The sequence below is a fragment of the Amblyomma maculatum genome, chromosome 1, assembly GCF_055883805.1.
Source record: "Amblyomma maculatum isolate TAMU_Amacu chromosome 1, ASM5588380v1, whole genome shotgun sequence".
Classification (NCBI taxonomy): Eukaryota; Metazoa; Arthropoda; class Arachnida; order Ixodida; family Ixodidae; genus Amblyomma; species Amblyomma maculatum.
Window position 1 is genome coordinate 218,457,557 of NC_139344.1, and position 25,977 is coordinate 218,483,533.

The following is a 25,977-nucleotide window of genomic DNA, read 5'->3' on the forward strand; positions in this document are numbered from 1 at the left end:
GATGATATATGGTCTAGTTCTCAGGAACTGTGCTTGGAATTATATCATAATGAGACAGGCCATACTGTGAGATTGTAAGGACGCATAAAAGTGGCGCTCCAGTGCGAAATTTGTCGTTCGGTGCTTCGCCGTAGTGCTGATTAGCGGAACTTGCTGATAAGCGTTTGTCCTAGTCGGGGCTGCAAATCGCGCCCGTGTGCTCTTCGCATGCAAACATATCACTCAGATGTTTCAAGGGAATCTACAACTTCTACATTGTAGTTTGTTCTTGATGCGAATATTATACGTAATGAGTTTGTACTAATATATTAACCTTGAAAAACGAACAAGATGCATGCATACTATTTGGTATGCAACTCCCAGTAGTCCTCACGTGGTTTTACTGCGTTAGGATACACCGTCTTCTTTAAAAGCATGCTACATTATAAGGTATTTATAACCGCGAGCGGCAAATGCCCTTGAAAGCAGGCCCTCTAGCCAGAGCCATCGACCGAATGTTTTGGCGTCTCGTTTAATAAATACCATTGTGTCTGCTAGCTACTTAAGACTTTACAAGAGCACTGTCATTGACCGCAACGCTATGACAACTTGTCGACGCCTTTGAATGGAGAGACTCATATTAGAGGTATTTCGCGGCGTTGTTGATCTCTATCGGACAATAATTGTGCAAATAAGCCGCGTACCATTTTCACTGCTCCATAAAAGAAAAGGAAAAAAGAAAGAGGAAAACAGCGCTCTACTCCTGCTATTAATTTACCCTGACATTACGAGTGACAGAAAGAGAGCGGGAAGGAGGCGAGGTTAACGGTGAAGAAGTAAGGCATGTATATATATACGCAATATGGGAGAACAAGGTCTCCATTCGTGTGGTTATAGAACCGACGGACTTGATCACCCTGTCACCTATGTTTCGAATAATAATCGTTCGATTTCTCCGTCTGTGAGTGGTAGGCAGTGCAAGTCTGATTATTAATATTCCACTCAATGAGGAGGCGCTAAACTTTTATGCCAGCCAAGAAGACGTGCTCATTAAGCCCTTCACGAGGAGTGCACCGTGCAGAATGACGAATCGTTGCAAAATGAAGTAAGCCACGTCTTTAGCTTTCGCAATCGGAAGTGAGGCGGTTTCAGCATACCTCACCTGGTGAGATACGGTGACAATAAACCAGAGGTTGTCAGCAGTAGTGTATACGGAAGAGGAGCGTATAAATCAATCACAGTGAGCTTCTTGCGGTATTGGCAGACCAGGCTCGTGCAACAGCGACACTCATGCTATATGATCATGTTTGTGTCGGTGATCTGTGGGATGTCACGAGACTGCACGTCACGGCTGAATTGACAGCAGCTCTAAATTACGTAACCCTTTTTAGGACACACATATAGGAGCCGAACCCGCCCTGTATCCCGCGAGTCAAGCAGGCTATGCAGTATTCCTGGGTCATGCAATTGTGATCTTGCTTGGTTAAAGAGGGGCGTTATATGCCTATCTCCGATGATCTTTCCCATGATGGGGTAGATCACGACTGTATTCGTAAGCAAATATGTGCGACCCAAAACCGAAATTAAATTACAAGTGCTAGCGCTCCTAATTTACCTTTTGGCCTAAGCACACTAAAGAGCCCATCATTTATTTTTAATTTATGATGTTCATGGGAAATGTATACTGTGATTATTCAACGGATGAAAGATAATCGATTACAAAGAAGAAAAAAATGAACTGCTTGGCCAAACAACCCACGACCTTCGAACTTCGCTTATAGTGTGCTCTATATACGAACTGAGTCAAAGCGGAAGGTATTCTATATCTATACTGCTTACTTTCGTATGTATTTCATCATCATCATCATCATCATCATTGTCATCAGCCTGACTATACCCACTGCAGGGCGAAAGCTTCTCCCATATTTCTCCACTTAACCCGGTTTTCTCCACTTAACCCGGTCGTATGTATTTATTTATGTTGCTTCTAACATGAACTTGCGAATGTTGATCAGTGCCACCCTCGTCTGCAGCGGCGGACGCAGTACGTCCTGGAACGAGATTGAACGGGCGGGACATGTGCGAAAATCCTTTTACGCTGCCTATGGCAGCAATACTGCCAGAACAGAGGCCCTCGACTAAGCTGTTGAGCACTAAGTTGTCAGAGAATTAGGGGGTCGTTACAACATACAAATGAAGGAAGACAACAGTCAGCGAAATCAAGGTATAGCGCAGGGGAATGTTATCATTTAACTGTAGTGTTAATAAGAAATTAATTGCAGTAATACGGAAAGTTGAGCTAGTTGGTACATGATTGCAAATTACGACGCTGCGACGGAGAACAACAACGAGAGAGTCCTTGTCTTTACTCTCTCGTTGTTGTTCTCCGTCGCAGCGCTCGTAATTTGCAAGAAATTAATTGTGTTATTATTAGGATAATTGATTGGAAAGTAGAAGAAAAGACAACTACATGCCGCTGGTGGGATTCGAATACACAGCGACGAGGGTGGCGCCGATAAACACCATCAATATTAGGTTAATCGCCTCCCGAAAACAAATTCTGGTTAAATGACTTCATAAACATATATATTCCCACGATCGCTTATACCATCATGCACGCACTGCTTGACTCGTCCCGGTTTCCTTAGTACAACAGCTGGCGGTTATTACCTGATGCTAATCAATCACTCTTCAGTTTCCAAGTGAGCGAACAAGTTATCCTGCTGGTGGTTTCTTCAAGGTGAGACCAACGTTTGCTCTGCCATGCCGTACATGCGCTGTAAACCAAAAAGCCCGAAAACCATATTAGCAGAGTAAGGAAGATCTACTTACAGAACATATATTTTTAATATAGATCGGTTGCTCTAAACTGAATGATTGACTTATTGGAGAAAACGTCCAAACCATTTGCGATTAAACCTTGTCCGGTATTGCAATTTGTAGCGCTTAGGAGAAATGGTCAACATTAAGGAGTGCACATAAGAACGATTTGCGAAACTCTGGAAGTCAACTTCACTGCGCAGCGAGAACACCTTGACCGTGGCGGCCAAATGTGTTTTCGGGGATCAAATCAAACGCAGCTTTGGAGGCGTCTGTCGTCGCAGTATATGCCGCACCAATTTCCTGCAACCATCTGGCAGGTGTTGCTGTTTCGATGAAGGGATAAATACTAAGCCATTGCTTCAGAGGTTTAACATGCATCATCCCTGCGTTGCAGTCGCGAAGGAACGCTGCTCGCGAGGATCATGCAAGTCCTAAGTCTTGAAATTGTGTTCAACGCTGCATCCAACTTCTTCCCCTGCGACGGATCGCGCCGCCATGGCAAAGGAGTTTAGCTATGGAGGAAAACTGACTTACAAAGTTTTGCAGAGGGTGACGATGCCAGGGCACCTTTTTGAGCTGTCATCTCATCACTGAAAGTTTGCATTTTTTTTTTTTTTTCTGTTCAGTATACGCCCTCATGTAAGCGACTTGAGCAAGTGAATGCGAATATTTTAAGAGATGTGGAGAAAAAATGTGCACTTTTTCCTAGAGTGGCAGTGGAAAATGTTGTGCGCAAACAAAGCAAGGGAAATAAGATGTCGAAATGCTCAATATGCGAAATACTCAATTTACCTGACTACGCTGCAGTTGTGAGGAGAAGCGTGCTCTATTCGACGCTGGCATTAATTAACGAAGTGGGGGAAGAGAACAACAAAAAATGAAATGTGTTAGGTCCCTGTGTATATGCAAGCGGTCCAGCATGCAAAGCAGCCGCGTCATGTTTTCTCGAAGGGGTGCCTTGGTGAAAGCCATGCGCCACGAAAGAAAGTGGCCTATTATGATTCGTACTTGCCTCAAACTGGCTTAATATAACGAGTTTTCTTTGCCTACTGCACGATCCCTTCCCCCATCTCTCTCTCCCCTCCTTCACCTCACGTAATGCTGAGTGTGCACAGGAAGTCTAACTGCCTGGGCGCGTGTAACACGAATTTGCCTTTTTTCTTTTCCATCTTTTACCAGGCCATTGAAGTCCCACGTTCCACCGGGGGTCACACTCGTTAACATTCATGCTGAGCACAGGTGAGTTCCGCCAAGCATAAAGTTGTGTGCATCGCAAACGACCTGGGCGATCAGGCGGAGAGTGTTCGGTCTTGTCCGGGGGAAAAGGGCGGGAGTGGAAGCAGCTTGGACGCGTGCTGATGGGCGATAGCCGAAGCCAAAACGAGCCAACAATCACTCCACGCGTGCGCGCGCGCGAGCTAGACGTAACTGCTCGCGTATTGATAGCGCGCGGGAGTTTTTGAGCCGCGCGAATTCTGCGGGCTCTCTCTCTACTGCAACAGCGGGAGGGGGGGGGGGGGGGGGGGTCACGGGCGACCGGTCAACCTTGAAAGAGGCCTCGGCGCCGGGACAACGGCCGCTCAAGCGTGCAGTCGTTCGTAATGGCTCCATTTCCTCGGCTTGGAGTCTGGCGGAGACAAGTCGCTGCTCGGCACTGTTGTCGAGCTCGTACAAACGCGCCTTGCGCATCGCGCGGGGGGTCCCGCCGTTGCGCGGCGGCGGCAGGAGACAGTTTTGGTGCCGCCCTCCCTCCTCTGCGGCTTGTCTTACAATCGGAGCCCGATAAGGCGCCGCCATGTAATGGACACCGCGCGCTTGCCTATCCCGCTTGAATCTCGTGCCCGCTGAGCCTTCTGTAAGTGGCGGACGTAACACTCGGCGACATGTCGCGAGCGGTAGGATGCCCGTCTTTGAGAGGGCCAATACCGACGGCATCGGCCAGTCCGAAATCGTCCGGGGAGAAGGCACTGCCCTTACCCACCCTAACCCTTTCGGCCTCATGTCGGCAGCTTTCCTAAGCTCCCGTGCGCTCACTGTATCCGAGCGCGCGTATTTATGGCCCGCGGTTGCCGCATGGCTCTTTTTTATCGCTTGCCCTGTAAAAGCAATTTTCTCATCTGAACGAATGGTAGCTCGACGGTGAAGCGGCAACTGTATGGATAGCTGTATCGGCCTAAGTTACTTCTGGAAGGTTATTAGGCCGGTTCATCCTTGCTGCTCCTTTTATTAAAGCTGTCGGCTCACTGGTTCTTCCCTTCGTTGTTTTCGGGGAAAATATGGTAAGGTTAAAAAACCGAAGCGTGAAAACAACACTTCCTTCATTCAATGCAAATTTAAAGGTCCCTGACTTGGCTCATTCTCTAAAAACAGGTTTTCATTTGTGTCGATCGCTTGCCAGTTATGACGTTCCTGTTGATGTCTTCATAAAATTGTGCTGTACTTTTCCATCTCACGTTTAATCGCAATCTTCGTGCGTTTTATCCATGGTTGGACAAATCTCGCAGCGCCATTTTGGTGTCTTGTTAAAGTTTTGCTGTTTAATTAAGTGCCTGCGCTTGCTCCGTGCAGTATAAACCGCACACTGAATCGTTGCGAATACGTGGTCTGCAGAAGTTAACAATCACTATTCCGACCTCGTCACGTGATTCCGCAAAACAAATTAAATAGCGTTACACAAAGCGGTTCAATGAGAGCCATTTCTGAAGCATATTCGGATTCTTGTATACTGGTCTTTGCGCTGAATTCATATCAGGGATGATTACTTCTCAATAGTAATGCTTTACTGAAATTTGTGAAAATATAAATTACGTTGCTATTTACTACTTCCAAAAAGTAATGGCATTGCAGTTACTTTCCCTCCACCCTGTTTTGGGCGCACGATGGCCTCAGTTGCCTATGCGCCATAAAACCCAACACAGTAGAACATAATTATTTTCCGAAAGTAATCACATTTAGTTTTATACTACTTTTTCTTTTCATGTATGTATGTGGTTATTTTATTATTATATTCAAAGGGATGGAAAAGATGTTTGCCAGCCCCGGTATCTGCTATCTGATACGTGAAGCAACTGAACTGGGGCGGCGGAAATAAACAGATAGTAAGGGGGAGCCGGTAGAGGAAATCATAGAGGTGAGCGACAGGGAGAAAAGACAGGGTAGGTAAAAATAAACACAGAGAGATCATAGATGTATACAAAAAGCAGAATTTAGGAAAGCTCCTGAAATCATTTCTGATTTCTCGAACCATAGATACAAGGAACACCTGCGCTTTAAAGCGGACGTCGAAATTTCTCCTCTTATTAGAAGATCCTTGAAGAGCATTTCGCCGTGCTGAAGAACCTCTCTTATCGATGCATTTAATGACAACCCTGTCTTGTGCATGATAAACTTTTTCAGCCTTGGGCACAAATAAAGAACCATAAAATCGCGTGCCGGTACACGCCTGCATTGACATGAAGTGTCATTACCTATGTAGCGCTCTTAGTTGATATATAGTTCCTAAGAGGGCGCGCGAACATCACCCCTTGTCCGTGCGCGCAACCTCGTTGCCTTTTTGAGCCAGAATTTGTCAGCATGCGCCATATCAACCATATCATATATCAGCATATCAGCCATATCATATATCAGGTTTGTGGCCATATTATAGCTTGCCTATGGTGTCTCACCAGTTTACCTTTCACCTCGACGTTTGACCTTTGAAGGCAGATAAGTTATTCCCTCTAGCATTTGACGGCGACCTCGACTGTATATGAAGTCGAGGTCGCCGTCAAATGCAAGAGGGAATAACTTATGTATCTGCCTTCAAAGGTCAAACTTCAAGGTGAAAGGTCAGCAACTCACGGCAATTTAATCGCCGCAAAATTATGTCTGCAGCCCATGTCTAAACCCAAGTCTAACCAAAGCAAAAGATCGCTTTCGCTTCTCCTAATTAGGCTGAGCCGGTTTAAATATGCAGCCATTTTTTCGCTTGTTCCTTCAGCTTTTTGTCGGCTCGACATGGAAATCTACCCATCAGATATTTGCCCAAACAAAAGTCAGTGTTGCATTTGTAGTAAAATTATTTACGGTAGTGAACAATTGCTTTCGCTCCCAAATTACTAACAAAAAAATTCCTTCAGTTACTGAATTACTGGACGAGAAAAATAAATTAATTACTTTGCAAATTACTGAGACAAAGATTGAATCACTGCAATTACACTAAGGTAATATAATTACTGTCATCTTTTACCTGACCAGCAGCGAACACGAGTGATCAATTTTCATCCTTTTCGCTGTCATATATCAAGCTCTTTCGCGGCCATATTTTTCTCACATTGTGGGAAAACATCCCATAGCTAACCATTCGGCATGTAGTACCCTTCTTCCATGTGAACAGTGATAGGCCACGATTCTGGAATGCCTTCTTCGCATTGTTACAAGGAGGGAAGCGGAAGGATGTCATGTCATGAGACCATGCACGCTTGCATGAGCGATAGGGATGGCGTGATCTGATGAGCGGCGAGCATTTAACGGCGGCGCTGCGCTAAGCGCCATTTTACTCGTGCGTCATCGTTTCCTGTGCTCTTATAGGATATCTTAGAAGCAATTATTTCAGTGGTACGTTTCTTTGCTCTCGAGATGCGAGCCTCGAGTTTCATATAGCTTTCATGAGTGCAAGAAACAATTGCACTCATACCGGTGATCCCAAGAAGGCGCAATAAAAGGGTCTTCTGAGGAATCAGTACGCTTTGTATAGAATTCGCTTGAAGAGATAAGAGTCGATCGGAACATACAGTTTCTTGGAGCGCAAGGAAAAAAAAAAACTGCTTTAGGGTGCAGTCGACAACGTGGAGAATAGGAAGACCGAAAATTGTGAAAACACACCTTCGAAACACCTGCCGCTTACCAGAGGGAGTGGGGATCGATTAGTGAGCTACTTTCTTGCTAAAACACTCGTCATGGAAGTCCATAATGTGCAGCTATCGAGGTTATATCTAATTCTCTTAACTGGCTCATTTGTAGTATAGAGAACATAACCATGTCCACCTATATGCGCAGTCATGCATTAAGTGTTTGCAATTTGAGCGTGGTGATGTTCAAGTTGCTTACAACAAATGAGCAGTTTTCCAGGTGAGCAGTGCGCAAAACGATTTTCCTGCAAAAATCTTTCATGGAATCCCCTTAATGCATCTTTGTTTTAAAAACAGGCAGCTATACGGTACCATATATTTTCTCCTAAGCATGTCTATTCAAGCTGAGGCGAACACTCTTCCGAATCGTGGCGAAGCTGGTAACAAAATTGAAGAGGAAAATTTTCTGAAACTTTTAGTCCAAATAGTTCGCCATGTATACAGAAATATATACAGACTTCCCGATGACAGCGGTTCGAGCACGATTCGAACATACACGCCGGCGCAAACTGAGCAGTGACACTCGCGGTATCATTGGTTTATACGTCCGCCGCTACGGTGGAGGGTGGCGCTGGCGAACACTCTCAAAGCTATAGGTTATGCACATAATAAATACCTAAGAAGGAAGAATATTAAGCAGCCGTCGTATCTCCGTGGTAGATCGCCGGACGTGAGATTTCGTACACGTACCATGGGCTCAGATCCTATACCGCGGTGACGGTTGCTTCTTTCTTCAACCGTGTGGTCACTGTCCTCTACGATAAAATTTCACTTCAGCTTATTCTACACGCACACGCACGCACGCACGCACGCACGCACGCACGCACGCACGCACACACACACACACACACACACACACACACACACACACACACACACACACACACACACACACACACACACACACACACACACACACACACACACACACACACACACACACACACACACACACACACACACACACACACACACACACACACACACACACACACACACACACACACACACACACACACACACACACACACACACACACACACACACACACACACACACAATCCCATATGATTTATTTTGTGTCAGAGGCTGTTTGTTGGCTCCTTTCTTGTGTGTAAGCATGGGGCGCATTACTGGAAAGACTGTATGTGTGTCAACTTTTTAGCGCCAAGTTCAGGCTTTTGTGTCCATGCATAGTCATCTCTTTCTCGCCATTAAAATCTACGATGTAGTCCAAATAATTCGCCGAGTAAAACTTTTTATATCCCGCAGTTTGCACAGTGTTCGCTAGTTTTCTGTGGTATTCGTCTCTTGAATCAATTAGGTGCGATTACCGTTCCGGCCTGTAAGCGCTGGAGCTTTTGGTTTAGTCCAGCTATTTGCCCGACAGAAAACTTCACGTCTGATGCTTTTCCGTGACCCTTCCCACCAAATAATACGTGCATTTTTTTTTTTTTTCAGGTACATTTAGTTCAGGTTTTACTGAATCTCACTGCGTCTTCTAACGTTTCTGATCGTCCATGTTTATGGGGTCGAATGCATGAGGGGTATTTGGCTGTTCGACTCCTATGCAAGCTCGGTTCTCCCCAGAGTTCCTGTTTTCAGTCACGGGGAAGGGTCCGCACGAGGATATTGTTTCTTTACTGTCGCTTCCGCCCAAGTACTGCTCTTTGTACTTTGTTTTACAGGGATATGATGCACTCGAAATAGTATAAAAAATGCCTCCTCGCCATCTGTGCCACGACTTTTTACGCGAAAAATATATATACAACTTACTCTGTCGAAAAGCCGTCATCGTATATCCCAGAACTGAGAAAAACGTGCCGGTAAAATTATGGAGTGCTTGCTGTATTGGTGCCTATGAGGCAGTGGCGTCATATGAGCGGATCAATGACGTGTTGACTTGGATTAAGTGTAGATGAAGACGGATCATGGGTTGATTAAGAACGATTATATGGTGAATAAAGTTGCGTTAAACTTTAATTAAAGGTGCATCAGGGTGGTTTTTATAAGGGGCTATTGGGGGAGAGGGGGGGGGGGGGGGTGGATTACGCTTGATAAGCACGATGAAGTTGTATTAGGGTGGATTAAGTTGGATTGTGACAGTTTGAGTTGGAATATGGCGGATTACATAGAATTCAGGATGGTTACGCCGGATTAAGGCGAATTACGCTTGATTAAGGGCGATTACGTTAGATTAGAGCGGATTCATTTAGATTAGAATGGAATACATTAGATTAAGGGGATTTTAGATTGGATTAAGGGTGGGCTAAGTTGCATTAGGACGGATTACGTTAGGTTAAGGGTGACTACTTTAGGTTGGGGCGTATTAAGTTAGGTTAATGGTGATCCATTTGAATTTGGGTGGATGGCATTGGATTAAGGGCGAATTGCTTTTGCATTCATAGCATGTGAGTAGCCTTCGGTTCCCCTTAATTTAGAGCGAAGAATTAAGGAATTAATACAAGTACGCGAACGACGATTCGCAAGAGGAACCAGCAGATGAGAGCCGACGACGCTATCGCGTCATACACTTGAAGGCAGAGCTTAAGTGTCCCGCCAAATGCCTCTCTCGCAATCTATACCAAAGATTTATTTTATAAGCTGCACACTAAGACCCTGAACGTTAAACCGTGGTCAAAAAAAAAAAGAACGGATTTTTTGTATCGACGGTATACATTGCCGCCTTCGTAACTCTTCAGAAAAAACTGAGCATTGATTTATTGATCCCAAAAATGCGATACTGCTCTGCGATGGTATGCAACGGACACTGAAAAAAAGAAAAAGAAAAAAGTTCGTTTTTACTTTTACGTTGTAATTGTTTTTCTCCACGATTACAATATTATTTCACATAGATCATCACACACAAAAAAAAAAAAGAGAAAAAGACTAAATGCCCTATGCTTTTCTTAGTGTCAGTCCATTTTGGCTCCCTTTGTATGTACCATATGACCATGAGTCGTTTAGAATGTGACCGCTTTTCGTAAAGCGAATTTGCCGCTCACACTTACTGTCGATATGATAGTGTCTTCCGGGTTGAATGAGGTCGTTTTCGACCAATAGAGCGTATGTTCTCAATGGCAACGCGAGATCAACGCTCTATAGGGAGTCTGGAAAGAGTCACTATATATGAAAACTTTTATCATCAAGTAAATCACGCGCCACACAAAATATAGTTTCGGTAGTGTGGACTGAAACATTGGGGATGGGGGTGTCCATTAAAATATGGCCGCCATGGCATGTAGGCTATAAAGAACCTCGTGCTGATCAACAGAGTCCAACTGTTCGCAGCGTTGGGGCCGCAGTAGTCTATGTTTTAGACATAAAAAGGAAGAGTGGAACAGAAGAAATAAAAAACGACGATAACGATTGAAGAAAAAAAAAACATGAATCCTATCCGGGTCCACAATCTTCGCTCCGAAAAATCATGGAAGTGTGCAGGGTTCAATTAGTATAATTTTCAGTTCCTGTTTATTACTCGCGCAATTAATTAATAGCGTGCGTCTCAGGCGAGGTGATGCCGCGCGGCGAGGCGCCAAAGCAGCGCGCCGCCGGCCGCTCGAAACGGAAAATAAGATAACAGTGTGCCGATCGGTTTTTCGCCGTTTCAGGCTGTTTCAGCCGCCTTATCGAGTTAGCCGGGAAATACGTTACGCCTCCGGAATTCTTTATTAAATAAGCGACTCGGGCCAGCGCGCCGCCGAACGCGACACGGCGCGGAGAGCCCGCTCCGCTGCGAGCCGTGAGGCGAAGCGCGCTGTGCACGGCGGTGAAAAACAAGCAGAGGCTCCCTAATTAACTCATTATTCGCGCGAGAAGCTGAAAGAGCTTTGGCCCGCATGAAAAATAAGACGAGTGCAGTTGTTAACACAGACCAAACAGAGGCCATTAATCATTTCCGTAATAGAAGTGTCCCGGATGTTTTTTTTTTTTTTTTTTCTACGGTATCTTTGCTTGGATACAGCGTTTGTTAGCGATATTTATTTTGTGGGTTCCGCATATATATTAGTGTGCATGTCCCTAAAAGCTACCGGGCCACGTTACAGCTCCCGGAGAACTTTCCGCTCGCTGTCCTATAGCTTTGCTTCTCTCTGTCGGACTCGCGTAAAAGACTGCGTTGACTTCATATATTTTTGCCGTTCTTTTCCGGCATTATGTGTGCAGAAGAAGAATGTATGCGCACTTCTGTATACGCAGATAGATTTCGCATGAGTTGGAGCTGCTGCTTGCTTATAAACGATTCCGCCACCCTCACCCCGCTACGCTTCGGTCTACTATCATGTTTTAACAATGTGTAACATCTTGTTGTGAAATGCTCCAGCGGTCGCCGCCCAGGATTTCACAAACTGCAGATATTCAGCACGCACAATCGCGGCAACAAGGTGATTGGTTGTGTGTATAGACCGCATCAAACGAACGAGTATTTATTTTTGTGCTGTCGACGAAATTTCTTACGCAAGTGGTATGCCGCTGAATAAAACTAAATGGGCGTGTATACTGACTCGCCTAAGTATCAGCCGCGCGTAACGACACGACACGATATTTCGGAGCTAACAGGCAAGCTGGACAAGGAAGTACGTCATCACCATTATCATAAAAGGAAGGCCAATAACACACAAAGACAACATAGGGACAAGTGGCCGAACAAAAGCATTCAGCAGTTTATACTGCTGAATGCTACAGACGACCAGAAAATCAGAGTGTGGATAAACAAGACGCCATCATTAAATAGACGGGGCAGCCACAATTTATACGCTAAGATGGGGCGTTAGACTTCCTCGCTTTTTCTCTTTTTTTACTTCCATCATCGTTCGATGAGAGTACAGTCGAGAAGTTTATTCGATTCTTGCACGGAGGCTGACACTAAAGATTTCTTAACGGTGTGTTAGCGAGCCGCCAGCGGGCGATGCGCATACGAGCGAGCTCAGCGGAAAAAAAGAAGAGTTGCCTAGCCACCCTGGAAGAAGGAAGGAGCAACCCTGGCTGAAAACACGACCTGGGTCAGAAGAAAGACGGACTCAGAACAGTACGATGTAGCATGATCTGTAAGTTTAATTGTTGATAAACAGTTCGAAAAAGCAGCAAAAAAAAAATAATAAAAAGCATTCGGAATTTAATTCGAGCAGCACCAAATAATCAAAATCGCCTACAGGGTTAGTTGATCCATTGCTCAATGCTCGAGTATTTGAACGAACGGGACGACGTGGGCACAGCTACGAGGGACTTCCGAAATAACTGTGAAATAGACATATATGTGGCGAAGTTTGCGTATGAGGGTGACTCGGAGAGATGGCCTATATAATACGGCTAATTTGTGGAGAAAGTCGTAATTTAAAGTTATCGAACACGTCGCACGATTTTCGATAGATTCAGTGGCATTAATTTAGTAAGTCTGCTGAGGTACACCCCTCCTGATGCGTATTCGAGCCTCGTGCGAATGAGTTTCGTCTATACACAAGTTTACGGATGGAAGGAGGCGACAACAAAAGCCACCTTCTAACGCAGCTTTTAATGCTCTTGATGTGCAAGAGGCGACTTAAGCGATACTGTTATCCCACACAATAGTTAGCGGCTGATTAGAACGTCCATATGCGATGTAATCTGTAATGCGATAGTTGATTTCCGGTAAATATGAAGAGGTGCCCTCTGCCCTCCTGTCCCTTACAATTACCTTCCTGCTTGCCTCCCCCAAAACTCATTTCTATTAAAGATTTCTCTCGCGCCCAGGATGAAAGTGTGCTAGATCACCTAAACTTCGAAATTGACAGCTTTCATGGAACTAACGTTCCTGATTTGTGGAATCAATTCAAGGACGTGTGCAGGTACTGCCTTGATACATTCATTCCAGATAAAATAAAGAAAACTGGCAAAAAATCACCCTGGATTACTCGAGAAATCTTGCATTTAACTAGAAAAATTGAGCGGTTAAGACGAGGGAGCACCTGTTGTAGCATTATTCGAGCTAAGCAATCAGAACAATGCTTGGTTGTCCCAGATTTTGTATCACCTTCTGGTGTGGTTGCTATGTTGTTAAATCTCAAAACAAAGACATCACCAGGACCTGACGGCATACCTAACAGTTTTCTTCGTAGCTATGCTGAAGCCATTTCCAAATTTTTGGTTATAATTTTTAATGCCTCAATATCATCTGCTAGCCTTCCTTCTGACTGGAAAACAGCACGCGTTGTGCCGGTGTTTAAGAAGGGAGACGCACAAATTGTATCTAATTATCGACCAATTTCCATTACTTCAAGTTGCTGTAAATTAGTTGAACATATTATCGCCAATGAAATTACTAAATTTCCAACTGAAAATAATGTCTTGTCTTCTTATCAGCATGGATTTAGGAGGGTTTTTCTACTGTAACACAGCTTACCTCTGTTATCCATAACTTTGCAAGTGTTTTGAATAAATCAGGCCAGGTTGATGTTATATTTTTGGATTTCTGTAAAGCATTTGATCTAGTTTCACACCGTAAGCTAATTCACAAACTTCATCTGATCGGTCTTCCAAACTTCATAATTAGCTGGGTGTCTTCATATCTGACTAACCGAACTCAAGTTGTTTGCATAGGTGATCAATTCTCTAAACCACTTCCAGTAACATTAGGAGTGCCACAAGGTAGCGTACTCGGGCCGCTGTTGTTTCTCATTTATATTAATGATATTATCAATGCAATAGCTGACCCGATTCAAATTCGGCTTTTTGCAGACGATTGCGTTCTTTTTCATGAGATTAACGATCTTAGTGACCAATTACTCCTTAACTCTAGCCTTAATAAAATTCAAGAATGGTGCAGTGAGTGGGATATGAAACTTAACACAGATAAAACGGTCTTCATGAAAATAACAAATAAGCGAATCACACATTCATTCCAGTACAATCTTCCGTCTCATCCTTTAACTGAAGTCAGCGAATACAAATACCTTGGAGTCACTATAACTAATAAACTTAATTATAACCGACATGTTTCTAATATATGCGCATCTTCATTTAAAAAGCTATCCCTTTTACGACACAAACTAAAGCAAGCTCCGCCTAATGTAAAGCTGTTAGCATACTCGTCAGTTGTAAGACCTAAGCTTGAATATGCCTCCACTGTTTGGGACCCGTACACAAAACGCAACATTCACGCACTCGAAATGATCCAACGCAAAGCTGTTCGTTTTATTTTTTCCAAGTATCGTGCAATGTAACAGAACTATTGAAGCAACATAACATCCCAACACTCAAATTACGAAGAAAGATTCAAAGACTTAAACTTCTGTTCTTGCTGAAACACAATAAATTGTTAATGAACTCCTGGCCTTACCTGAAACCGTTAAACACCCGTCTGACAAGAAATCGTCACGAACATCAATTAACTCCATACAATTCTAGAGTAAACGCTTTTAAATATTCCTTTTTTCCTCGTACTATATACTGGAACCGACTGCCACCTCACCTAACAAATAGCATCGACTCGATTGACCTAATTGAGTATTGAGTTGACTAACGAACCTGTTGTTGTGTTGCTGCTTTAAATATTTGTGTGTGTTTTAAATAACAAAAAAAAATGTTTTCCTTGTACTGCCGATTTCACTGACGTTTTTCATTTGATTATTGTACCAAATGTTCGATTTTTCTACCCCTGGCTGCCATGATTATTGTGTTCTAGATGTGCTTAATTTTTTCTTTATATATGATGTAGTAATATTATTGTTGCCACTCCTGCTTGTTCCCCCCAAAGGGCCTGCAGTATATTGTAAATAGATAAATAAATAATAAAAAGTTTAGGCGTTCATTAGCACGGTGGATTGTTATCTATATACCGCACGTGATGATGCATATGTAGTCTTGAAAGGATATATTATATATACGTACCGGTGCGGACAAAATTAAACGGAGCTCGCTGTTTCCTTCTATCATTTTTCACGCGTTGCATAATTGAAACTGGCAGCCGTAGTACAGTGCACGGGAACCGGTAGTAGACGCCAGTGCCCTTACACGTGGACAAATATTGTTTTCTTATCTCCAGTGCAGATGGCGTGGTTTTAATTTAAGCGGAAAAAAGTGTTCCGTTTACTTATGTCCGCACCTACATATTTGCAAAGGTATATTTTTGTTGTTCAACTTCATGTTCTGATCATGCAACAACACCAATTTTAAAGTCGTTCCGAGGGAACCATCGTGCGAAGAAATGCGACGGCATATAGGTCTGAGTCATATTGAAGGGACGAACGGGCTGACGATGATACGCCAGAGGAGACACTGGTGAAAAGATGGAAAAGCAGCGGCTCAAGAAGTGAACCTTAGGACACGCCGAGATCACTTCATGAGTGGCTGACTGATGCCCTACGATCAGCTCGTATTTGAAAGCTGTTCTTGACGAATGAGTTCATCCAGGCCATACGGTCAGTGGGCCGATACTGAGATGCATGTATACTTCCCTGGACAATCTGTTTCATGTTTTGTCGTTAAAGTTGTGTACCGTGCTCGCCTAGCTAGACTAGAGTAACTGAGAGTCTCTGACACTCCGTGTTTTCTCAGGAGGCTTAATATTTTCTTGAAGACAAAGACGATGCCATGCTGGTGGTCCCTGCCGCCGATGGGGGCTGCCACCGCAGGGCTGCCGCTAAGCCGCCACCCGCTTTTCTGCGGTCACGGCAGCAGTTTAGGCAGATGGCACTTGGGCCCACTTGCCGAAAACCGACTAACCGAGCTAAGCGGGCATTATTCTTGAAATAAACTCCGAAATCAAATAAATTGAAGCATTTGAAGAAAGTCGGGTGATAACAAAGCGAGTGGTCACTTCAGATTTTTCCTAACCGCGCACACTGTGCAAGGAAAAAGAAAACGTAAGACACAAAACGGAGGAAAATGGGGAGCAAATCCAGGTATCAAAGACCCCTGCGAATGCGTGCCTATCGGTCGAACCGCTCAATCGAAGCGCAGTGTACTTCCCATTCAGCTGTGGACAGCTAGGCTCGGAGCAGGTCGGAACTATCGCGACAATAAAAACGTTCTATTCGAATTTCTTGTCGTCGCGCTTGCTTTATAATAACAAGTGCACGCCGCAACGTCGTCGAGAGCACTGCAAACTGTTTTTTTTTTTTTTTACTACACAGACACAGTGGAAGGATAAGAAATTCGAGCAGTGCGTTCTCGCCGCGCTGTATGTTCCCATTTTTATTATCGCCCCTATGTACGTTGCCCAAGTGTCCTTCAGTGCATGAGATGCGTTCCAGTTCTCTTTCAGCACAGAAATGCACAAGAGGACAGGTGTATTCTACTGATGCGACGAATAATTAAGGGCCACAAATATATTGCAGGATTTTATAAAATGGGCTTCTCTTCGTTTCAAAAACTGATAGGGCATTACCTTGCTTGCGAAATCAAACTCCCCATTCGGAACAATCAACCAACTACGATAATTAAAAAAGTTGATTAATGGTTTTTAGTTAACTGTCTGGATAACTAGAGTAGCTTTAAAGCCTATTGTGTCCGCTTCAGCAGAGAGTTTGCATCTAAAAATTTTTTTTTTCAATTTTTAACTCACTATATTTTTTAATTACTTAGGCTTCCTTGAAGCACACTGTATATGCACTGAGAATTTTATCTTAAACCGGGCAGGAAAAAAGAAAAAGGAGGTTTTCCCACATTTAATGCTGCAGGCGGCCGCCAGCATAAAGTATGTGAATCTGGAACAAATGAAACCTTGGTGTAAGCATGAACATGTACATTTTACTCCGAGTTAAGGTATACGCCGCAACATTTTATATCTCGATAATATTAGGAGCTACACGGAGATAGCCATTATTACTGAGAGGGATAAGCGGCCGTCTTTCACCCTTGCACCTTTGTCTCCACAAGAAAGTTCAGCATCCTAATTCGCATTTAAAAAATACAACTACTTTCAAGCCTCATTATCAACTTACGAGCATATAATTTACATTCGGGTCAACGAACTTTCATTTCCTTCATTACGGCCTCAATTCTTAAGTGGAGTGAAAATTATGTTTCTCCTGTAAACATTATAATTAAGACGTCTATTAATTCGCGTCATCAGTTAATTCGTATTTTTCCCAATATTCTCTGACTGTATGCGTAGGATTCTTGTTACTTTGGAGAAATTATAGGAAAGTTCATCTTCAAAGGTGGTCTTCAAATCCTGCCAATAACGATGAAAATTGTGCTTATGTCCCGCGTGAGTACGTGACTAAGAACAGCAGCATTAGTTCCTCGTTAACTGCGACGTTTTAAAATTAATTGAATTTGATGGTAGGATAATTAGCTAGCTTGGCTCAGTACATATCGAATATATGCACGGTAATTATAAGTTCTTGCTTCAGAAACAGTCGGGAGTATCAGCTTTTTCAGACACGCCTACAAGAATTTATTTTCCTGTCGAATAACATACCGTTCACGCTCCAGCCTGGCGACGTTTCAACGAAGAAAAGACAAAAGCCGTTCATAAAAAAAAAAAAAAAATAATAAAGCGGTTCTAGATTATGACTGTGTATTACGAATTAATGCGCTTTTTTATTACAGAGTATATTTTAGAGGGTTCAAAATTTTCAGAGGAGGGGATTTACTACACATTTATTTTAGGGAGCTGTATCCGCTCTCTGCAATAGTGCGGCAATATTCCGTCGAACTAGAAAAACTGTAAGCTCGACAAAATTAAAACTCCATTCAATAAAGTAGGCTTCAGCGCTGGAAGATGAACCACGATCAGTTATCTTTAGTTCAATCTGGTGATCTCGCTGTTATTTGCCAAAAATGTATAGCCCAAGGGGGTTCGCTTTTATGAGCTCTCTATATAACGGGGCCCGCGACGATCGCTATAGCAGGCGATTAGAAATCTCTTGCTTATTAATCTCGAGCTTGGGTATCCCTGGAGTACTTCCAGAAGCCCCGTTAATAAAAGCAAACCCTTTGGCCAGAATATTTTTGACAGACTGTGCACATATAGGCCGGCTATGTAGCTTTCAATTTTCTTTGCTATTTATTAATGCAGGAGCATTACTGCCTGCATTCGTGGATTACGACGAGGTGGCCGTGAAGATCGCTGACCACTGATTTCAATTACTGCGCCACCTGCTTTTTTTTTTTTTTTTTTTATTGTACTCAAAATATTCGGTATACAAGAATCGCCAGCCGTATTTGCCTGACGTAACATGTCATGGCTAAAATTATTGTATGGCCGCAGTTTTATGGTTTCAATGCACAGCCAGGTAGAGAATGCTTTAAGGCATATAAGAAGTATTGAAGTTATCAGACTTGTGGATACAGCATCTGACTCGCACCGGAGCCAGCCAAACAAAAAGCAATCAAAATATTTTAGCCAAAATGCCTACATGTGCGTGCACCGATAGAGAGTTGACCTCTTTTGACGTCTTAAGCAAACTCTCTTTTCTGCCTCATTAGGTGCGTCAACTAAATGATACCATATACGCTGCCATTAAAAGTAATGCTATATGCGATAGACAAGTTTTACGGTTGTCCGTTCCAGTTTTATTTAAAAACTTAAACTCTGTCGGATTATAGGCTCTGTGAGGCGGGGTTCACCGGAGATTTTTGTTTTGTTACACTGAAAAGGATATTTCACTTTTGCATATTGGAATGCATTCCTCTTTTTATTTTTTCAGAGATCAAAACGCAGAGTTTGGGTACATAACGGAACCTAATAAACAAAAGTCAAAAAGCGTTCCGGGCGTGTCTGACGGCCGTGGATATCAACGTTGTCAAACCGTGAGATCAGTTCCTCTTTGTGCTTGTTCTTGTGCACCTACATCATTGTTCATTCCGAGGAGCCATAATTGCGCTGATCCGGGGAGCTGCATGCAGTGAGCGAGATACTGAATTTTATTCCTTACGGTGTCACGTTTTCAACGGCTGGTTATCTTGACCAATAATTGCAAATCTAAGGGGCTATAGGCATGCATATATGTACATTCGTATAGAAAGTAGATGCGCTAATATACACGCTTACGGGCGATAGGTCTCTGTATCTGATGTGCTCAACAGATCTTAATGTCTCATCGTGTCGGAGAGTGCACCAGCTAAAACAGTTGTTCAATATAGGTATATGAATGCTAAAATAAAACTGAAATCATAGTATACATGCTTTACAACACAACGCGCCACACCTGTAACAAACACGAAATGACGATTTTGATGCCACAAAAGGCTATTCATCTTCCTCCTTTCCACGTAGATATTTTCAGACTGGAATCGACTGCCACGAGACATCATCAATCTTGTATTATCAAAATCTTTATTGTCCTCTGTCTCCTCTGGTGTTCCACACAAGCCTGTCAAGTATACAGCGTAATTTGGTTGATTTTTTGTTCTGTTCATTCTGTTTCTTTGACGTAGCATGGTTTGTCTGTATTTTATTTGGTCTGAAACTTCTCGTGAATAAATAAATATCTCAGGTCTCTGCTTTTTTACCTGTACTCACAAGAAGTAAAAGCTCTACTTGTGGCGCTTTAGATCGCGAATATAATAGTGTCCCTGTCAGCTTGCAACGAACATGTTTTTTTTTTTATCTTCTGATTTACAAGTTGGGGTTAACATCATTCGATTATAAACTGATTAGGTAAGACTTCAACTTCACTATGTTTTTGTATGCTTAAGGACAGAGTAGACTGAGATCTTAAGTTGCATCTCTCCCGCACCACTAATGTATCGCGGGTGAAGAAAGTCAAACCAAAATTTACATAAAACGGTCTAGTACCAAAAGACCTTTTATATAATAAATAAAATAATAATAATAAGGTAGAGGGGGAGAAAATGGCGTGAAAAGGGGAAAAACAGATAGAGAAGGAAGAGTACCATCATAGCGTGCCGCAGCCAAGGGAGTGGTGCATATCCCTGAATTAGAACTTAAATTTTCGAAACATTTGCTTAAAACGCATACAAAAAATTCCCCATGTTGGACAGGCTCGCCACATTTTTTTTTTTTTTTTAGCCCTTATTGAATTTTGGCTTTGTAGAAGCTACAAAATGTACGCCATGCTGTCCAACGTCGTTGAACCACGGGGTTGTGCTTCAAACCTCGAACTAGGAAAGAGAAACAAGTGTAAACAAACGTTGCGTGATCAGGAATTGCGATAGTTGTTGAAAAAATAGAAAATACCAGCTAATCAAGCTTCGGTGCAGCAGACAACCCGGTGTGGAACTCATGCGTGAATTCCCGGGAACCCTTACGCCCGTTCTTAAAGAGCGGCTTTGACAAAACAGTAATAACCACGCCGATCGGTGCCGCGAAGGTGTCAAGAGTGGGCCTGCCGCTCGTTGCTCTCGCCCAGGTGTTCGCGGGTAGAATTTCGACGCGAGGGCGAAGGGGCGACGCCTGGCCGAGTAATGAATTGGCCGCTCCCAAGGACTGTCACAAGCGGCCATGCGTGAGCCAGGGCAGAGCATTGGGGCAGCTGAGAGACGACGCTTCGTGTGCCCATGAGGAGCCGTCCGCGCCGACCGCAGATATTGCGTCCAAAATGATAGACGCCCCAAGGAATAGCTCAAGAAGTCTGACCTCGTTATTAAATCTCCGCCGGGCGAGCGGCGAAGAAAGCGCGGCTCCATTGGAGGCCGCCGACGGGCGCGGGCGGAGCGACAGAGAGGCGGGGCGGCCGGCGGGGCGGCGCGGCCCCCGCGATCCCACCCCGGCATGCTAATGGCGCCCGGGCAGGCGGCTCGCCATTTGGCGCTGTGCTTCGGTCGCCGGCGGATATCATGAGCCGTGCCCGATGAGCGCCAGGATGACGAGCCCCGAGCCGACGGACGGCAGCCGCTCGGGCTCGCCCGCTTCGCCCGTGCCATCGGCCGAGGGTGCCGACCACAAGCCTCGCCTTTCGTTTAGCATCAGCCGGCTGCTGGGCGACGACTGTGATCGGCGGCCCGACACGCTGCTCGCCGGAGGTCCCTCGCCGCCGCTCGTGTCCGCGGCCGAGATGCCGGCGCTGGTCGCCGCGGCACATCTCAGCCCGCTGCACCTGGGCGCCAACGGCACCGTTATCCGCGTGCCTGCGCACCGGCCGGCGCCCCTGGGAGCAGCTTTCCCGTCCTTCCCGTGGATTGGGCCCGCGCACCCCGGCGTCAAAGACCGCCTCCAAGGTACGCCGCCGCCGGCCCGGACGTGAATGCCAGCTGCCGGACGGCTGCCATTCACGGCCCTGCTCGGCACGTGCTCGCGCGCGCGCCTCACTTCCCCGCGGCACACTCGTGCGCTGCCATGAAAGTCGCGCTCGAAGTCGCACTTGTGCATCCCGCATGTCACATGTTAGACAGGTGCCTGCGAATTGACAGTGACATCGAGTGCAACCAACTCCCGCTCGTGTGAGCACCGTTCCGAGAGAGCTGAATTTCGGCCACGGAGTGGAAGCGCCGTCTCTATGACGCCATCTCTCTCTGAAGTGTCTATAATTCAATCCAGTACAGTTCGCGCTCTCTCTGGAGGATGATGCGTGTCGAAAAAGGCTAACGCACAATCTGAGAACAGAGTGTGACAAAATCAAATTGGGAAAACTGAATAACTTGATAAAATGTCGATATATTACGAAGTTCTGTTTAACAGTTCATTGAAGGGTTTTATTGTGCGGTCGGTTAAAAATAGCACGAATAATCAGTGTGACTTTAGCACTCCTCGGCTCGTTTTCCTCCAAGAAATGGCGAATTCCCGAGTGTATAGAACACCCATAGTAATACGGCGACTGTAGATAAGCAACCCCAGATATACAGCAACTCATGTAAAGATACGAGGGGAAATGATGCACGCAACACTTGATATCAGCCATTTGCTTCCAACGTTTACTTGCTGAATGCATACATTGGAGGGAGGTGATAGCCCAAATTACTACAAACAATTTTTGTTTTTTCGAAATTATGAGTCTACCAGTTAAAAGTAAGGAAGAGTAGACATTACGACCATTTGGTGAAGTAATCTCTTTAGGGGCAATATATGTTGTGTGCATTATATCCTTCTTGCACAGCGAGTGCATAACCTTACGTTTGCACAAAAGGCATGCAGTAACCTGACAAAAATGAGACAACAAACTATTTCCATATTCTGCAGACATATAGGTTAGTATGCTGAACTGATAACGCTATGTCATGTATCTCATCAAAATTTGATTTTAGGTATTGGTTTCGTATTGTTTCTTGCAGAATAATGAGCCGCAGTCCTGAACTTCCTCAGCTCACTTCGTGCACGAAATTTATGTTGAGTTGGAGGTTATTGATATTTTCAAAAGAGGACGTTTTATTTTATTTATTTGCGGAGTCGCAATGCCTTTCAGTGTAGTGTATATTTGCGCATGGCTAAACCTCCCTCGCCAATCAGGCAGAAGTTTCCGCGTGCAAGCTGTATGAAAGACACGTGCTCTTGTGACTATACTCTGTGCTTAGGTCCTAGCAACGTCCTCGTGTTTCAAGTGCAACGCGATTGTTAGGAAGAAAATTTCGCCGAGAACAACTGAGGTTGTTGTAGCAGCAAATTTCAAATTCTTGTTTGAATGTGCGCGCGGACATGCTCATATATTAGCAGTGATGGTGACTGCGTTCGCCGCGGACATAATAGGCCACATTTAAAGGAAGTCAGAAAGCAGGAACTTAAAGGGAAAGAGTTCCTCAACGTATTCTTTGTAAACACGAAAGGTTATGCAGACAGAGGACAGGAGACAAAGTTTCACGGAGTGGCATTTATGTTGTCACTGTAAAGAAAATAAAAATGACAGCGTTATTATTTGTACTTTCGAGCATGCAGCAAACGTTTTAAACGTCCTATTTGTGCTTTCTGTGAGATTAAACGCCCATACCATTGTGTCTGGTGTACTCACACTCGCTTGCACTGACACGCCGGCTCGTGCTCTATCAACGTCATCCTCCCTTTCATTCCAAATTTTTCTTTAACCAGTACAGGGTGGCCAGCCGGATTTCTAAGCTGGTTAACATCCCTGCCTTGTCCTTCCTTAGCTGTGTTCATGTGCCAATATTCATGGTTCTGATACAATCCTGCATACTCACTCATTCTCTCGCATATTGTCTTCCCATTTCATCCCTTCCTTTCGTATCTCTGTGATGACGTGAATACTACTAAGGTTATAATGGCTGCGTTTCATTTTCCTCATGTTACTCCCTTCAATATCATTTTAGCTGCTATGGCTCATGGGTTCACGAAGTAACAAACTATATCTTCTTGCTTTGTCATATGCGTCGTACAATGCAACTTACGGACACATCCGCAATGTTCCGCATCCATATTATAATCACACTTCACACGCTCGTACCCACATACGCTGCCAACAATCGCTAAGCGGGCGTTTGTATAGATTAAATCACACTAATACTACTCCTAGAAAAAGAATATCGCAGTCAGCAGAACATGTGTGCTGCGTCCTTCTCAGCAAAACACATAATTCCCCACCCAATATGCCTTTTTTTTTTCTTATATATTTCGTACTATGACAAATCCGTTGTAATAATCAAATAAACGCGTTCAGGATTTTGTTTTACGTGTCTGCAACGTGCCTTTTGAAGCGAGACCAGAAGACGACCTGCATGATAATGGGTGCACAATACGACGGGCTGCAATGCAATGTAAACTTGTTTTCCTGGCCGGCCTATGGTAGAATTTGTAAGATCTGTAATGAACAGAAGCGAGGAATGGCTCAAATCGAGACAAAAGTATACGCAGCTGCAGCTTGTACCTCTCCTTTCCTTCTTCGCCCTCTGCATAGGGACCCGCTGTCTCGTGCACGTCTTCTGCGTTGACACTGTCATTACTGGCCAAAGATGTGATCACAGGCGCCGTGCAAGATGCACTTAAAGGGGCTGTCGCCTGCTTGCGCCAGTCACTCGTTGTGAAAATGCATGGCCCTTGATACGACGCCGCTTTGACTGCGCGCACATAAAGGAGATGCTATGGCATTATCAGCGAAGACGGCACATCATGCGTGTGTGGCTGGGCTGTTAGGCTGTATGAGCCGGCTGAAGAAAAAGCTAAGAATAATGTGTAGCCGCGGGGGGAGCTGCGCAGACTTTTTGTTTCGCATGTCAAATGTTTCCTGTTGTAACAATGACATGAAGATCACCTAAACTTTATTTACCTCGGGGCAACGACTTGTCTATACGTTCTCTCTGCAAGAAGAGCTGAAAAATATATAGACAAAATAACTATTTTTGCGCAATGTTAACCCCAGTTCGTGCCAGTATATCTTCCCGTATACTTATACATTATATGTAATTAGCGCCAAAACTTAGCGCAGAAGTTTGAGAGAACTATATGCAGGCACACGGAGTAAGGAACACCGCTTATTCACAGGCTGCGATTGTATACAGTCCCTCTTTAAAGCTAACACTATCATCATCACTCTATACTGCACCTACACGATCATGCATGACCATATAGGCAGAAAAGGTGGACCTTCTCTGCTCTGGAAGCAGCGCTATACAAAAGCAAGAAAAGCTAACAGATACCGTGTCGAAATCAGTGGCACAACATAGAAAAACAAACAGAAAAAGACATGGTCAGGTGCACATGAGCCTGCTGTAATGGCGTAATACAACACACACACACACACACACACACACACACACACACACACACACACACACACACACACACACACACACACACACACACACACACACACACACACACACACACACACACACACACACACACACACACACACACAAACAGCAATAAATGGGGCGAAGGGAGCATTGGCTCGTTTTCATTCAATCATGCGTGGTCACCATGGTGGAAATGCACATGGCAATGTATACAATAAACCTCATTGACTTGTATTCTGTTTACTTTACACATACGTATAAAGAAATAAGGCAGAACAAATTTCATTTTAAATATTAGTAATTATTAACTGGTATTGCTAAAAACGCCGCAATTCATGGAAACGAATTCTCGTGTGTTTACATCATCATTTCATTCGCAGTGCTGCGTTTAAACATCTGCTAAAGCTGCTATTTACGCATGCACTTTCTGTTCGGGCCTCCTCAACAATTGGATAGCCACACGCGAACTGTCTTGAAAAATCAGAAGAGAACAGTAAGGACTTATTCGCGAAACGCGTTGGCGCGGCTTATAGGTCCTGGACGTCACTTCAATCCAACATACATGCGCGGTGGCTTGAATCCCTTCAGTGGCCGTGGGTTTCCTGTTTTATTAGTTTTTTTTTTTGTTAATAACGTTTGGAATATGTAAAAATAAAAACAATTAGGGCAGTTATTAAATGAAATAAAAAAGGTTGGCTGTTCTAATAAAGTTCAAGAGAGAGCG

The 25,977-nt window shown here is 44.2% G+C and overlaps 1 protein-coding gene across 1 annotated transcript in view; it reads left to right on the plus strand.

The window, feature by feature from the left end:
* Window positions 1-21,427: 21,427 nt before the first annotated feature.
* LOC146205632 (T-cell leukemia homeobox protein 3-like) overlaps window positions 21,428-25,977 on the plus strand; it is a 76,229-nt gene continuing 71,679 nt past the window's right edge. Inside the window, exon 1 of the mRNA XM_084586938.1 lies at window positions 21,428-21,794. Coding sequence (XP_084443064.1) covers window positions 21,428-21,794 — 367 coding nt within the window. The remainder of the gene's footprint in view (window positions 21,795-25,977) is intronic.